The sequence below is a fragment of the Miniopterus schreibersii genome, assembly GCF_964146895.1.
Source record: "Miniopterus schreibersii genome assembly, chromosome: 12".
Taxonomy (NCBI): domain Eukaryota; kingdom Metazoa; phylum Chordata; class Mammalia; order Chiroptera; family Miniopteridae; genus Miniopterus; species Miniopterus schreibersii.
Window position 1 is genome coordinate 54,630,637 of NC_138112.1, and position 13,631 is coordinate 54,644,267.

Sequence of the window (13,631 nt, forward strand, 5' to 3'; positions counted from 1 at the left end):
ATTTGGACCAAACTTAGAATTAAATATACACACACCTTTATCCAAGCAAGAAGAGACTCATTTCTGTAGCTCACTGATAGAGGAGCAAAAACACTCTTAAGTGTGGCAAAAGCAAACAAAAAAATACAACCCATTATGAACCAATAAGAACTTTACATTAAGGATCTTACACAATAAGAAATTTTCCTTTTACTTCAGTAGAAAAAAGTTTTCCACTTTACAAAAAAAAAAGATCCACAATCAGATTGCTTTCCACTGTGTTTGAAATGTAAATTAAATGAAATGATTCTGACTAGATGAGAGTCTGGTTTGCGGTGATGAAGTTTTTTAAGGATATAATTCAAAATAATACACAAATAAAATAAAAATGGCAATAGTCTAATCAAGTCTTTCATGATGTATACACAAAATTTTAGTAATGGCTTCATATGGCTGCTCATTATGATGACATTCTGTTACGGAATCGATAGAATAAAAGCTGAGAGGAGTGAGCACTAAAACTGGTAAGAGTATGGATGCGGGTTCAAACCCCGTCCTCCCCATTAACCAGCTGTACAAGTGAGAATGTTACAGAACCACTCTGAACCTCAGCTGCTTGTCTTCATGGCTTATCAGAGCACCTCTACCATCGTATTATTATAACAATAAGCACATCAATCTATCACGTTGTTATAAGCATAAGTAACTGTTTAGCATAGCAGTTGGCACATGGTATAAATATTCAACAAATGACAGCTATTAGTTAGCTGTCACCAAATTTAGTGTACACAAAGTTGACCTGAACCACCATTGGAGGTGTAAAATGCCTTGGTTAATCGTGACAAGTTATAGAACACATAGGCACAGACATCAGTGTGCTCATAGCCAGAGGGAAAGGGGGTGAGGGCAGGCGGAGGTGGGCAAAAGAGGATAAATGGACACGAAGGAGACTGCTTTGGGCGATGGGCGCTCCATGCAGTGTGCAGAGGATGTTTTGTAGAGTTGTACACTTGAAACCTGTATGGTTTTGTGAACCACTGTCAGCCCAGTAAATTCAAATAATAAAAAAAGAAAAGAAAATTGCAAAAAAGTTTAAAAAAAAATCTCCAGTGCCTTCAAGTGCAAGCCTGTGTGAATCAGTAAGTCTACACTATTGGATTCAACAAGAAATCAGGCGTTCACAGTCTCCCTTATGTTTTCTCTTTATTGTCTTTGCTGAAAGCTGCACATATTGACGTACCTTTTATTAATCCCTTTCTAGACTGTTCCATCTTACTTAAAGGCCCCTCTCCAAGATACCCAGTCAAAAATAATAGGCCCTATTTGAAAACCTGAAGATTTGGACAACTGCTAAGAGAAGAACATGAGTGGTCAGCAGAACAAAATAGAGGCAATGCATAAGACTTGGGGCTCAGAGAGGCCTGCCTTAGATTACCAGCTGGGAGGCCTTAGCCAACTAACAATCTCTCTGTGCCGAATTTCCTTATCAGTAAAACAGGGAGTAATGCCTTTGTTTTACATACCTCGTAGGTTATTGGGAAACAATGCACACAAAGCCCTCAAGGAGAGTCAGTTTTTGCTAACTAATCATTGAATGTTATCCTTCATTGTCACGTTACCTGCTGCTACCTACCAGTCTCTCTGTCTTTCCCCAAATTGGGCTTTGTGGTTCTCACCTTCCTTGGCTATTTCGAAGCAAGTACATACATTTATATCTCCATGTTTTAATTCTTTTCAATTATATATTCTTTATTTAGATTATTTGCTCATTAATGTTTTCCCTGATGTTCTAAAATTCTATTTCTTTTTCAAATTTCCACAGATCATTTCACATCATTCCTTTACTTTTGGCAGTGATTTTATTGTTTATTTTTTTTAATTATCATTGATAAAAGCAAGAAAATGTGAAGCCCTCTCTTGAGGCTGTAATATCCAATGCACTGATTTCCTTATGTTTGGAAAGCACGTAAAGCTAACAAGACAACCTAAGGTTCAAAGTCATCAATACTCCAAATCCAGTACCAGGTTCTAATTTTGCTCAATTCCTTCGACAGTGGGAAGAAAGTAATTGCTATAAGTACTACTCTTTACTCAAAATAACTTGTTAAGGAACAGAAAAAAAGAAAGAGAAACTGAAATTACACCTATTATGGTAAACTGTTTGGGCAGAGAGGAGAATGCATATAAATCCCTGGGGCTTAAAGAGAGAAAAAGAGGCCCGACACAAACCCTGGGATTCCCAGGGCCCTGGGAAATTTCTTATAAATTCCCAAATATAGTTACCAGTCACTTCACATTGACTAAAAAGTCATAAATCTAAATGCAATCTCTATTGAAAACTCTTTTGTACCTCTACTTGTTTTCAGAACATGTTCACAACCTTTACTGTGTGCTCACTACATTTCTGGAAATTTAAAGACATCACATTTCATTCTAACCACTCAAACATGTATTGTGGTGTGTAAACTGACCATAACTGCTTTGTTTGGGGGGTGGATTCATTATTTCCTAATACTATGAGCATTTCTTTCAATGTTCTATCATCAGACTATATTGCTTCAGGGAGATACAACAAGAAAACACAGGAGACAAATCCCTAAACTATCCAATGCTCTCAACCCTCCAAGAAAATATTTCTAGGCTGGGGAAGGAGGGAGTCCTAGAAAAGTAGGTGGGTTGTCACTGGAGTCCCCATGTGCTGACCCACCAGGGCCAAGGCCAGCATGAAACAGACACAAAAATACCAGATAGGTTTCAGAAATCTGAAAGGAGAAGGAACCTGTGGCTCCTTCAGTAGAGGCAGGACAATGACAAGCCCCAGCATTCTCTGGAAAAGTAGCAGCTGCCGAATGAGTCTGGAAAGATAGGTCAGCAGTGGCCTCAGGAAACAGGATTTGAGTTCCCCAGTGCCCCAGTATTTCCTGAGTTCCTGTTTTACATGAAAACTTCTAACATGGCTCCCATGAGACTTATATCTAGCGACCTGGATGGAGAATTGGCCTGGCTGCTTAGCTGTAGCCTTGTGGTCCTGTTGGGAAGCATCAGAGAGCTGAGACCCTTACATAGGATTAAAAAGCAAATAGCAAGGAAAGAAGACCTGGAACCTGAGTTTTCGTGCAGTTCCAGGAAACCCCCATACTATGATATAAGTAGGTCCTAAGCTTGTTACTTTGTTTAGCTATTCCTTATCTTACTAAAAACAATATCAAAGGATCTGAGGTTTAAATAACAAGTTGAAGAGACAATAAATTGAAGAGTATGTAAATTTAGAATATAAGAAAGTTTTTAACTGAAATAAAAAAGTTGTCATGCTGCACACAAATTTACACAATGTTATATGTCAACTGTATTTCAGTAAAGCTGGCTGAAAAAAATTTTTTTAAAGAATGTTAAAGTTCCCATTTTTTCATGAAATTGACATTTCTAGCTATGGTTAGAATAGTTAAACTTAGGAATTCTCTTAAACTTTAATGAGTATGGTAAGTACTTCAATCAATAGTCAATTTCAAATAATTAAATATTAAAATTGAAGTTTATAAAGTCATTTTGCAATTTATAGCACCAAGCCCCAACATAATAATAACAATAACAAACTTGAGTTTTCTAATCAAATAAAAAGGATCAGAGAAACAGTTTCCATTTCCAACCAAGGATAATTTTCAATTGGTTAGCAAAATCACTGGTGTTAATTTTGTTCTAGGAATAGAAATTATGTCAATTAGTTAAATTATCATGACTTAAGGGCATCTATTGTGTACTCATCCTCAGGTCTAAATATAATATTCTTTTCATGCAACATTACAAGAATTTTTATGAGCATGACCTTCTTAAGGACCTCTTGGTAGTTTTACAATTGTTTATACACTTATGTCTTACCCTAATTATGTTATTTCAGAGTATTTTAATGAAATCCCAGGATGGCAACCCTTCCTAAGTATGCTTATAAACAATACCGTACATTGATCTTTAATGAAACACACATAAATGTCACCTCTCTTGATCAAATGTGACCCCAAAACTACTGTGCTTGAAAGCCAAAGGGCTTCTGAGATATTTCAATCATCATCAAGAAATCAATCTTACATGAAACCGAAGGAAAACATGGACTGTCATTGAGCAATAAAGCTCCATATTGTCAGTGCCCTACCTCTGAGCAGAAGCCTTAGGATGTTTCTCTTCCAGTCTCCTCACCAGGGCCACTGCCAGCTGCCCTGCCTCCCCGACAGAACCTTCTGGCATCGGATGGGTGTCTGAAGGCTCTGGCAGTTGCTCCAAACCAGGGAGGCTGGCACTTTCTTGCAGAACCTAATAAATAAAACATAGGAATAAAATAGCTCATTTTCATTGAGCAGAAACATCTAAAGTATATAAGCCAAAAATGTGACGTTATACTTTTTGTGGTTCTTCTTCAGTCTTCATCCTGTAGGTAAATCGTTTGTGTGTGGCCAGAACAAAAGGAGGCAGTCATAAAAAAAAAAGGTAGTGTGTCACCATCTGCTTAATAAAATAACATTTATATAAATACATAGATGTTTATATAAATATTAACACGTATATCAATATGTATATTGTGTGCATGATTTTAAACAATCTGTAACATTAAGATGGGAATTCTTGCTTGCCTCCTGAAAACAACTTGAGTATGTTTCTCTTTGCAAAATACATTTGAGAGCTCTGGTTCTGTCCTGCCTCTGGCTCACGACACTGACCTCTCCTGCTAAGCTGCTGCCATGTCCCTGATGAGCTGTGGTCCAGGCGCCATGGTGAATGTGATACTCTGTCTGGGTCACATCCATTTGTGCCTTTAGCTCCTCTAGGTAGGTCAGAACAAACTGAGGATAAGCCTGTAGGAAAGGGGAAAAAATGTAGTACCAGCCTTGTACTCTTTCCAACTAGAATGATGTTATAACAGACTTATTATACACTAAATATTATTCCATTCTCTGACATTTATATTGCAAAGATATTCTTGATTTGCCATATTTCCCTACTTACTTTTGCTTGTGCTATTTTAGATTTAGAAGTTTTTAAAAATGTTATATACTCAAAGCATTAGTCTTTTTCTTTATGGATTCTATCTTTGTTTGCATGCTCATAAAGATACCCACTCACCGCTAGTGTGGGTTAGACACTCTAATCCATGCTTTTTTCTGTTTATTTTATGGTTCCACGTTTAAATTTAAATCTTTAATTTAGCTGAAACTGGTGGTTTGTATAAGGAAGTAAATCTAATTTTATCTTTTTGCAAATTAATAGAGGGATGGTTAACATTAAAAATAAACAAACTAAAGAAAAAATGTTACCCAAATAAAAACAGTAATAAAATGCAATACTGTATTTAAATTTGTTCATTTTTATTAATATCATTAATAGCTACAAATTATTGATCAGCTAGAATCAATGTGCCAGAATCTATTGATAGGCCACAATCTGTGCCAAATACTCACAATGTTGGTATGAATATCTCTATTTTGCAGACAAAGAATGTGAAGCTCAGAAAGGTTAAATGACTTGCCTAAGGCCACACAGCTAATAAGTGGTAGAGCTAAGATTAGTTATTAATATCCTGAAGCAGTAATTCGGTCTTTTTTTAAATGAATGGAATGAGCTCCATTTATGATCCAGCTGCAAATAATTATCAAATTATCCTCCATTTTAGCCTTAACTAGATGGATATAGTTTTGGATATGGCTAAATTTAGATCTAATTAAAATTTCTAAACCTCTATAAGAATGAAATGCCTCATAAAAAATAGTTTTGCTCTGTGACTGTAGAATAACTATAATAAAAAAATCAGCAATTGTGTTTGGGAATGTGACATTAAAATTTTTAGAGTCAAAATTCTCTTTAAAATAACATGTTTAAAACACAAAATAATGCAAAATTCAGCCATTAGGGAAAAGGCCTGTCATTTTTGACAACAGAGATGGACTTTGAGGGCATTATGCTAAGCAAGATAACTTAGACAGACAAAGACAAATACGGCATGATATCACTTATATGTGGAATCTAAAAAAAGCCAAACTCATAGAAAGAGAGAGAAGACTGGTGGTTACCAGGAGGGTGGGGAATTGGGGTGATGTTTAAGGGTATAAACTTGCAACTAGTAAATAGATAAGCTCTGGAGATCTAATGCACAACATAGTGATTATAGTCAGCAATAATGTATTATAAACTTCAAAGTTGTTAAGAGAATAGATCTTAATCTTACCACAAAGAGAAATGATAACTATGTGATGTAATAGAGGTGTTAGCTAATGCTATGGTGTTGCAATATATACTTGCAAAAATCAATACATTATACACCTTAAATGTATATGTTATATGTCAATTATATTTCAATAAAAAATAATAAATTAAATTAAATATTAAAATAAAAGAAAGAAAGAAAACCGATGACCTGAAAAGCTGGGTGGTGCATAGCAATAAATTGCAGAAAATTATTTTTAGCTTTGGAAAACTAGTGTTTTAAAGTCAAACAAAACCTCAAAGGAAAGTATTGAGTTAAGTTAAATTCTAAACTTCTGGGCACAGAGTAAAATCATTTGTGCACGAAAAGCATTTCTTGCTCTCGACAATAGATAGTACATTTTATACAAAGCGAGGAACGGAAAAACTTAGGAATGAAAGCTGTGGCTTATGAAGTCCTTACCTTAGAATAAATGCAGCCGTCAGTTCCAAACACCCACTTCTGAGAATCATCTTCTTTATGTCTGTAATGAAAATATAATTTAGAGACTGACAACTTTTCTCCACACTAAAACATTTTGAAGGTTTCGAATAAAAGCCTCATTTTCCATATCGCCTGGCAGGAGGACTGCCCACACTCTACCCAGGATTCTACCTTTCTACCACCATCACTGCTACCCCAGCCGCTAAAGCTGTCCCTAAGACAACCAATGCCTTTCGTACCCAGAGTGCTGTGGAGTCTGTGCGTGTGTGACTGTGTGGGGGGGGCTGGAGAGTATGTGTGTACATTACCAATGGCAACAGTGATTAAGAATTTTAGAGAATAAATAGAATCATTAAGAATATTATAGAAATTTCTGTCCCCAAAAAAGATCCTCTGTGAGATGGAAAGGGGCTTAGTTAAGTATATGGGTTAAGAGAATGGGATGGAAAAATACACCATGGAAAACTCGAAACCTCGGCCACCTGTTTCTGAAATGACCAGAAAATTTCATTAAGAAACATCCAATTTTCTGAGCTAAGTCTAAGAAAGGAAAACTAAAACGGGATGAAGTGAATCATGCCTAAATTAACTAATCAGGTATTCATTAATATTTAGAAACCTTACAGAAGTAGGACAAATGAATTAAATTAAGTGTAATGGGATGTTAAACAAGACTTTTCCTCCTGCCTCTGAGTTTTGACAGAAGCCTCCGTGGTTGATAAGAGGAGGTGTCAGGTGATGCTCTGTGATCTGGGCGGCACACGGAAGGCAGCGGTCCCCAATGGCCCCGTGCGTGCCTGCCTCTCACCCACGCCCGGTCTCTGTAAGAACGCGTGAAGAACTCTTGGGCATGGCTCAGATTCTGACTGGGAAGGTCTCTAACCCCAGAAATCTACAGTTATAGGTATTTTGAGTGATTCCAACTACAAGAACTGGGGAATGTGGACGTGTGTAGACTACGGACCAGACTTTGGGAAACACTGAATAGAATGATGAGAGTCGGTGAGAAAGAAAGAGCTACAAGCAAAATATTTATAAAAGAAGAATTTATTTGGCGATTGACTAAATGGGATGGAGGTTAGAGAGAACAGATCAGGTTAATTCTCAGGTGGCAGATTTGGGTAAAAAAGAGAAACGTGACACTATTAAAAGAAAGTGAAATTAGAATGGAGGAGAGGGAAACAGAGATGTGAGGAAACATGAAGAATTCTAGTACTTAGGTTAAAAAAAAAAAAAGTTTTTATGGAGTATCATTTAAGGTTTAACTGATACCAAAGCTAAAAATCACATGCTCAAGCTTTAGACAAATGTAATTGCTGACAATTTCAGCAATGAGTGGGGTGAGAGGTACTGGGGGGGGATCATCTTTCTAGAGATCCTTTTATTTTGTAATTAATAAAGGAAAAAAGAAACTTTTTAAAAATTTTTCTTAAGGTCCAGAAATAAAACTTATGGTTACAAAAATATTTATTTATTATTATCTAAGAAAACATTTCTCTGAAATATTCCATTTATCAGAGGGTGGAGCAAGAAGGCATCCCATGGCCACTGTTTGGTTTTGGGGAAATTTCACAGGCTAACGCTCAGCATGTCCCAGTTGACTGTACGGACCATCACCATGCTTCACAATCACAAATCTATGTTCTCAGGCAGCTTCAGATGGCTCTGGTGTCTTCCTGTGCTACCTGGACCAAAAGTAGAGTCCATAGAGAATGGGGGAAAGGGATTTCCACTCCACGATTCTTAACATAGTAAGAGTAGAGAGAAGTTTCACCCATCAATACACATCCTGTGCAATTACACATGGACAACTTTCTACCTGATGTTGACATTTCTAATGGCCTTGTCTACATATTTGAATATTACCCAAAAGTCCAATGCATGGCAAACAGTCCTTTCTACGTTGTGCACTTGATAGAGTCTGTCACTTTGCTTTAATAATCTAACTCTTAAACTTTAGGTCTTGGCCAAGGAGATGGATTTTCAATCTCTGATTACCTGGTGATGCGGTTTGTTTACCTGTCTTTCTATCCCTGCACCTAGCATTGCAGAGATACACTTGTTCGTTGTGTTCAATGGTGTCATTAAAGAAATGTTTAACCTTGTCTAGATTAATGTTGGCCAACTATCACTCTATTTCCAGTAAGACCTAAGTAGGGGAAAAAAGTAGACCAAAAAACATAACTGAAAGACTAACACTGAAATAAGGAAAACAGTAAAGATTACCAGACAGGTAATGGAAACAAATAAAACAAGCTAGAGCTAGTGTGAGGGTGGCTATTGGGAATGGTAGGGGACAGAGCCAACTGGAGGATATACGTTCCATCTAAATGGGGAATCCACTCCTGCAGGACTGGTGTCATGAAAGGATGAAAGTCCAGTGCAGTCCACTCTTCTGATTTTTTCAAGGAAAAACAGTAATATGGATTTTTGTGTAAAATCTCCCTATATCTATAGGCTTACAACTAATTAAAAAAACATAATGTGCCGAACAAAATCTATGGGTCCCCAGTATTTAGTCTAATTTAACCTCTGTGTGCAGATGGATGCGTGTGTGTGTGTGTGCGCGTGCTGGATTAATTAGTTTATAAACTTAACACTAAAGGCCAGATCCTACATATCCACATTCTTTAAAAATTTAGTAAAATTAATGGCGGCCTAAAGAACTTCAGTTCTTTGGTTTGCCTATAAGGTGACAAAAAAAATCTTTTGGAGGAAAAAGTATCTTTGACTTGGAAGTTTATATTTTTAAAAATTTTTCTAAATTTCAGACTACTCGGTAACGGCATTGTTGTTCTGCCTTTCATCCACCCATGGTCAGATGCACATCACAGGAAAAATTCTAAAAAGACAAATATGTGCAAGCACTGGCTGTATTGAATCAGAATAAAATGAGCAACACCAAATGAGACATAACTGAAGTAATGAGGCATGATCTGTTTACAATACTCTTTGTGAGTTGTCAGGTTGCTACTTTAAGTGCTGGTTCTATTATTTTTAGCATATAAAAGGCTATGTCTCAATTCACAGCTTTTGTGAAAATTACATTATACTACTTAAGAGAAGAGAAAGAAAATCTGTCTCCAGCAGTTGCTGTCACATGAGAATATTTATTGTTGTTTACAATGAAATGTGGTTATGATGACAAAAAGAAAGTCATGCAGGTACTTCAAATGCTCTGGAATGGATAAGCACATTTGAAAATATATACCCAGAGGTGAGGTAAATCTTGGTCCTCATTGCTTTTTAAAAAACAAAATGTAGCTTCACAGGTAATAAGAATCCCTAGTTTTCCAAATTTTCTGCTATTTTGCCTCCATCTTACAGATTTTGTTTCTCGGAAAAAGGCAAGTTGCATTAATACAAAGACAAATGATTCTTATTTGCATAGGGGTCCTCCCTTTCTCCTGCCCATTTCTTCCTCTCTCCCTCTCTTCTTGCCTTCCTTTCTACAGTACACCACATCTTTTCTCATTGATAGAGATTTTTCAAGTAAAACTACACTTTTAATTTTTTAAATTATCATCTCTTTCCTTGCCCATGCTCTATTCTCTATAGGCAACAAGGACATCAAGTTGGAGGCTTCAGTCCCACCCAATTCTATGACAATCCTGGCCAGAGTAGGATGTAAACTTCAGTGGGCTAAGACCGCATCAACACCAGTTTTAGCATCTAGTTAGCCCAGGGAGGGCCCTGGGCATGACGAGCATGTTCATCAAGTGATACGTAAAACCTTTCCCAACACCTGCCATTTTGAACTAGACCATTGATCAACTCTCCCACGGAGAGTGGTCACCCCTTACCATACACCTCTAAGGTAACCACTTAGTCACTCCTTACCCATCAATTTGATTGTGTCCAAATATTTGGGAGTTTTCCAGGAAGCTTTCTGCTATTGATTTAATTAAATTCCATTATTTTAGGTCTATGACTTTCTGCATAAATTTAAAATTAGCTTGATAATTTCTATGAAGGAAACCTACTGGGGTTTTAATTGAGATGGCATTAAATCTATAGATTAATTTGAGAATCAAATTAATCAAATACATAATCAAATAAATTTATTAATCAAATAGATTAATCAAATAAATCTATAGATTAATTTGGATATCATAACAATATCCAGCCTTCCAATCCATGAACACACTATATACCCACATTTATTTAGGTCTTCTTAAATTTCACTCAGCAATGTTTTGTAGTTTTCATTACACAAGCTTACAACATATTGTGACTGATTTATCCTTAAGTATGTCATATGTTTGATGTTATTATAAATGTTATTTTTAAATATCAATTTCCAATCGCTTGTTGCTAGACTATAGAAATGTAACTAATATAGGTGTATTGATTCAAGCTCTTAAACTTGCTAAATTAATTTATTAGTTCTAGAACTTTTTGTATATTTTATAGGATTTTCTACAGAGAAAATCATGTGGTCTGAAAATAGACAGTTTTACTTCTTCAATTCCTATTGAGATGCCTTTGCTGTTCTTTTTCTTCTAAGGATGGCTAAACGTTTCCATGCAATGCTCAATCGGAATGGTCAGAGTGGACAGCCTTGCCTTCTCCCTGATCTTAGAAAGGACTGGGTAGTATTCAGTCTTTCACCATTAAGTATGTTAGCTGTAGGGGTCTCATAGATGTCCTTTGGCATACTGACACAGTTCCCTTCTACTCAACTTTCTGAGAGGTTTCATTTGGAATGGATGTGTTGACTTTCGCTGAATGCTTTTTCTATATCTATTTGGATATTCATATAATTTTTCCTTTTTAGCTTGCCAATACGGTGACTTACATTGATAGATTTTCAAATATCAAACTAACTTTGCTTGCCTGTTCATGTAATATTACCTTTTTTTATAATTGTTGTATTCAATTTGCTAAAATTTTGTTAGGAATTGTTTGCATTTATGTTCATGCACGATATTGGTCTATTATTTTAGTTTCTTGTAATGTCTTTGGTTTTTGCTATCAGAGTTAACATAGAAAGGATTGGGTAGTGTTTCTTCTATTTTCTGGATGAGGTCGTGTAGAATTGGCATTATTTTTTCCTAAAATGTTTGGTAGAATTCCTCACGAAGCTAGCAAGAGCATCTGGGCCTAGAGTTTTCCTGGTGGGAAATATTTAACTGAAAAAGCTACCTCTTTAAGAGATACAGGACTTCTCAGCTTACCTATTTCTTCTCCGTAGTCACTGGTAGTTTGTGCCCTTTAAGGAACTGGTTATTATCATCTAAGTTGACAAATTTACTGGTGCACAGTTGTTCAGAATATTCAGTTATTGTCCCTTTAGTAACTGTGTAGTAGCACCTTTCTCCTTCCTGATGCTAGTAATTTGTGTCCTTTGTCTTTACTTCCTGGACGATGTTGCTAGAGGCTTATCAGTTTGTTCTTAACCTTTTCAAAGAAACCAGCGTTAGGTTTCAGTGGTTTTCTCTATTTTCCTGTTTTCTATTTCACTGATTTCCCTTCTAGCTTTTATTATTCCCTTTCCTCTCTTCATGTTGAGTTCGATTTGCTTTTCTTACTCTAGTTTCTTAAAATGGAACCTGAGGTCACTGATTTGATATCTTTTTTCTTCTCTTATATAGGCATTTACATAAATCTCCCTCTGAGAACTTCTTTAGCTGCATTCTACAAATTGTAATAATACCTTGTGTTTTCACTTTCATTCAGTTCAGAATACTAGCTAATTTCTGTTTTGATGTGTTCTTGATCCATGGGTTAGAAATGTGTTACTCTGTGTCCAAATATTTGGGGGCTTTCTAGAAGGCTTTCTTCTATTGATCTAATTTAACTCCATTATAGTCAGAAAACATATTTGATAACACCTGATTTCTATTAATTATATTGAGACTTGTTTTATAACCAGAAGAGAGTCTGTTTTGGTTAATAGACTGTGTGCCTGAAATGAACATGTCTCCTGCTGTTGTTGGGGGAGTCATTCCGTAACTATCAATTAGTCGGTTGACTCGGTCATTGTAATCTTCTCTACTCTTACAGATTTGTTTCCACTTGTTCTATCAATTATTGAAACAATGCTTTCTGCTGACTACAACTGTAGGTTTTTCTCTTTCTCCCTGCAGTTCTATCAGCTGCCCCTTCAAGTATTTTGAAGCTGTATTATGAGGTGAATAAATATACAGGATTGTATGTCTTCCTGGTGAGTTAACCCCTAATCATTATGAAATGATCCTCTCTATCCCTGATGATAATATTCTTTATACCAAAGCCTACTTTGTCTGATAATAACTTAGCAATTCAAGCTTTCTTTGGATTGGTTTTACCATGGTATAAATGCATCCTATGCATATATGTTTAACCTATTTGTGTGTTCCTATTTAAAGTGGATTGTTTATAAGTTAGCATATAAATGAATCTTGTTTTTTTATCTGATCTGACATCTGACTTTGAAATGGGGTGTTTTAGATTATTTATATTTAATGTGATTATTGATACAGTTGGGTTGAAACCTACCATCTTATTTATTTCCTCTTTGTCCTATCTGTTCTTTGTTTCCCTTCCCTTCTTTATCTGTATTCTTTTGGATTAAAAATTTTTTATGATTTCACTTTATCTACATTTTTTATTTGTTACCATAACTCTTGTTATGTTATATTAGTGGTTGCTTTAGGGTCTATCATATACATCTTTAACTTATCAGTCTACTTTCAACTGATGTCATACCATTTGACAAATATATATGAATCTGTCTTCCATTTGTCTCTAATTAGAAATTTTATTGTCCTCATACGTTTTACTTCTATATGTTATTTCTATAATGTATTATTTTTTGCTTTAAACAACAAATTACATTTTAAAGAGAAATAATAAGAAATAAAAGGTCTTTATACTATCTATGAAATTATTATTCCCAGTGCTCTTCATTTCCAACTGGTATCATTTTTTCAGTTTGTGAACATTTGAAATATTGGAAAGGTCAGGTTTTTAAAAAGAGTTTAAAGATGTTCTTCCA

The 13,631-nt window shown here is 35.7% G+C and overlaps 1 protein-coding gene across 1 annotated transcript in view; it reads right to left on the bottom strand.

The window, feature by feature from the left end:
- Positions 1-13,631, bottom strand: part of DCDC1 (doublecortin domain containing 1) — a 279,224-nt gene that overhangs the window by 98,446 nt on the left and 167,147 nt on the right. Inside the window, exons 18-20 of the mRNA XM_081153073.1 lie at positions 6,632-6,692; positions 4,689-4,823; positions 4,127-4,284 (exon numbers count right to left, since the gene is read on the bottom strand). Coding sequence (XP_081009199.1) covers positions 4,127-4,284; positions 4,689-4,823; positions 6,632-6,692 — 354 coding nt within the window. The remainder of the gene's footprint in view (positions 1-4,126; positions 4,285-4,688; positions 4,824-6,631; positions 6,693-13,631) is intronic.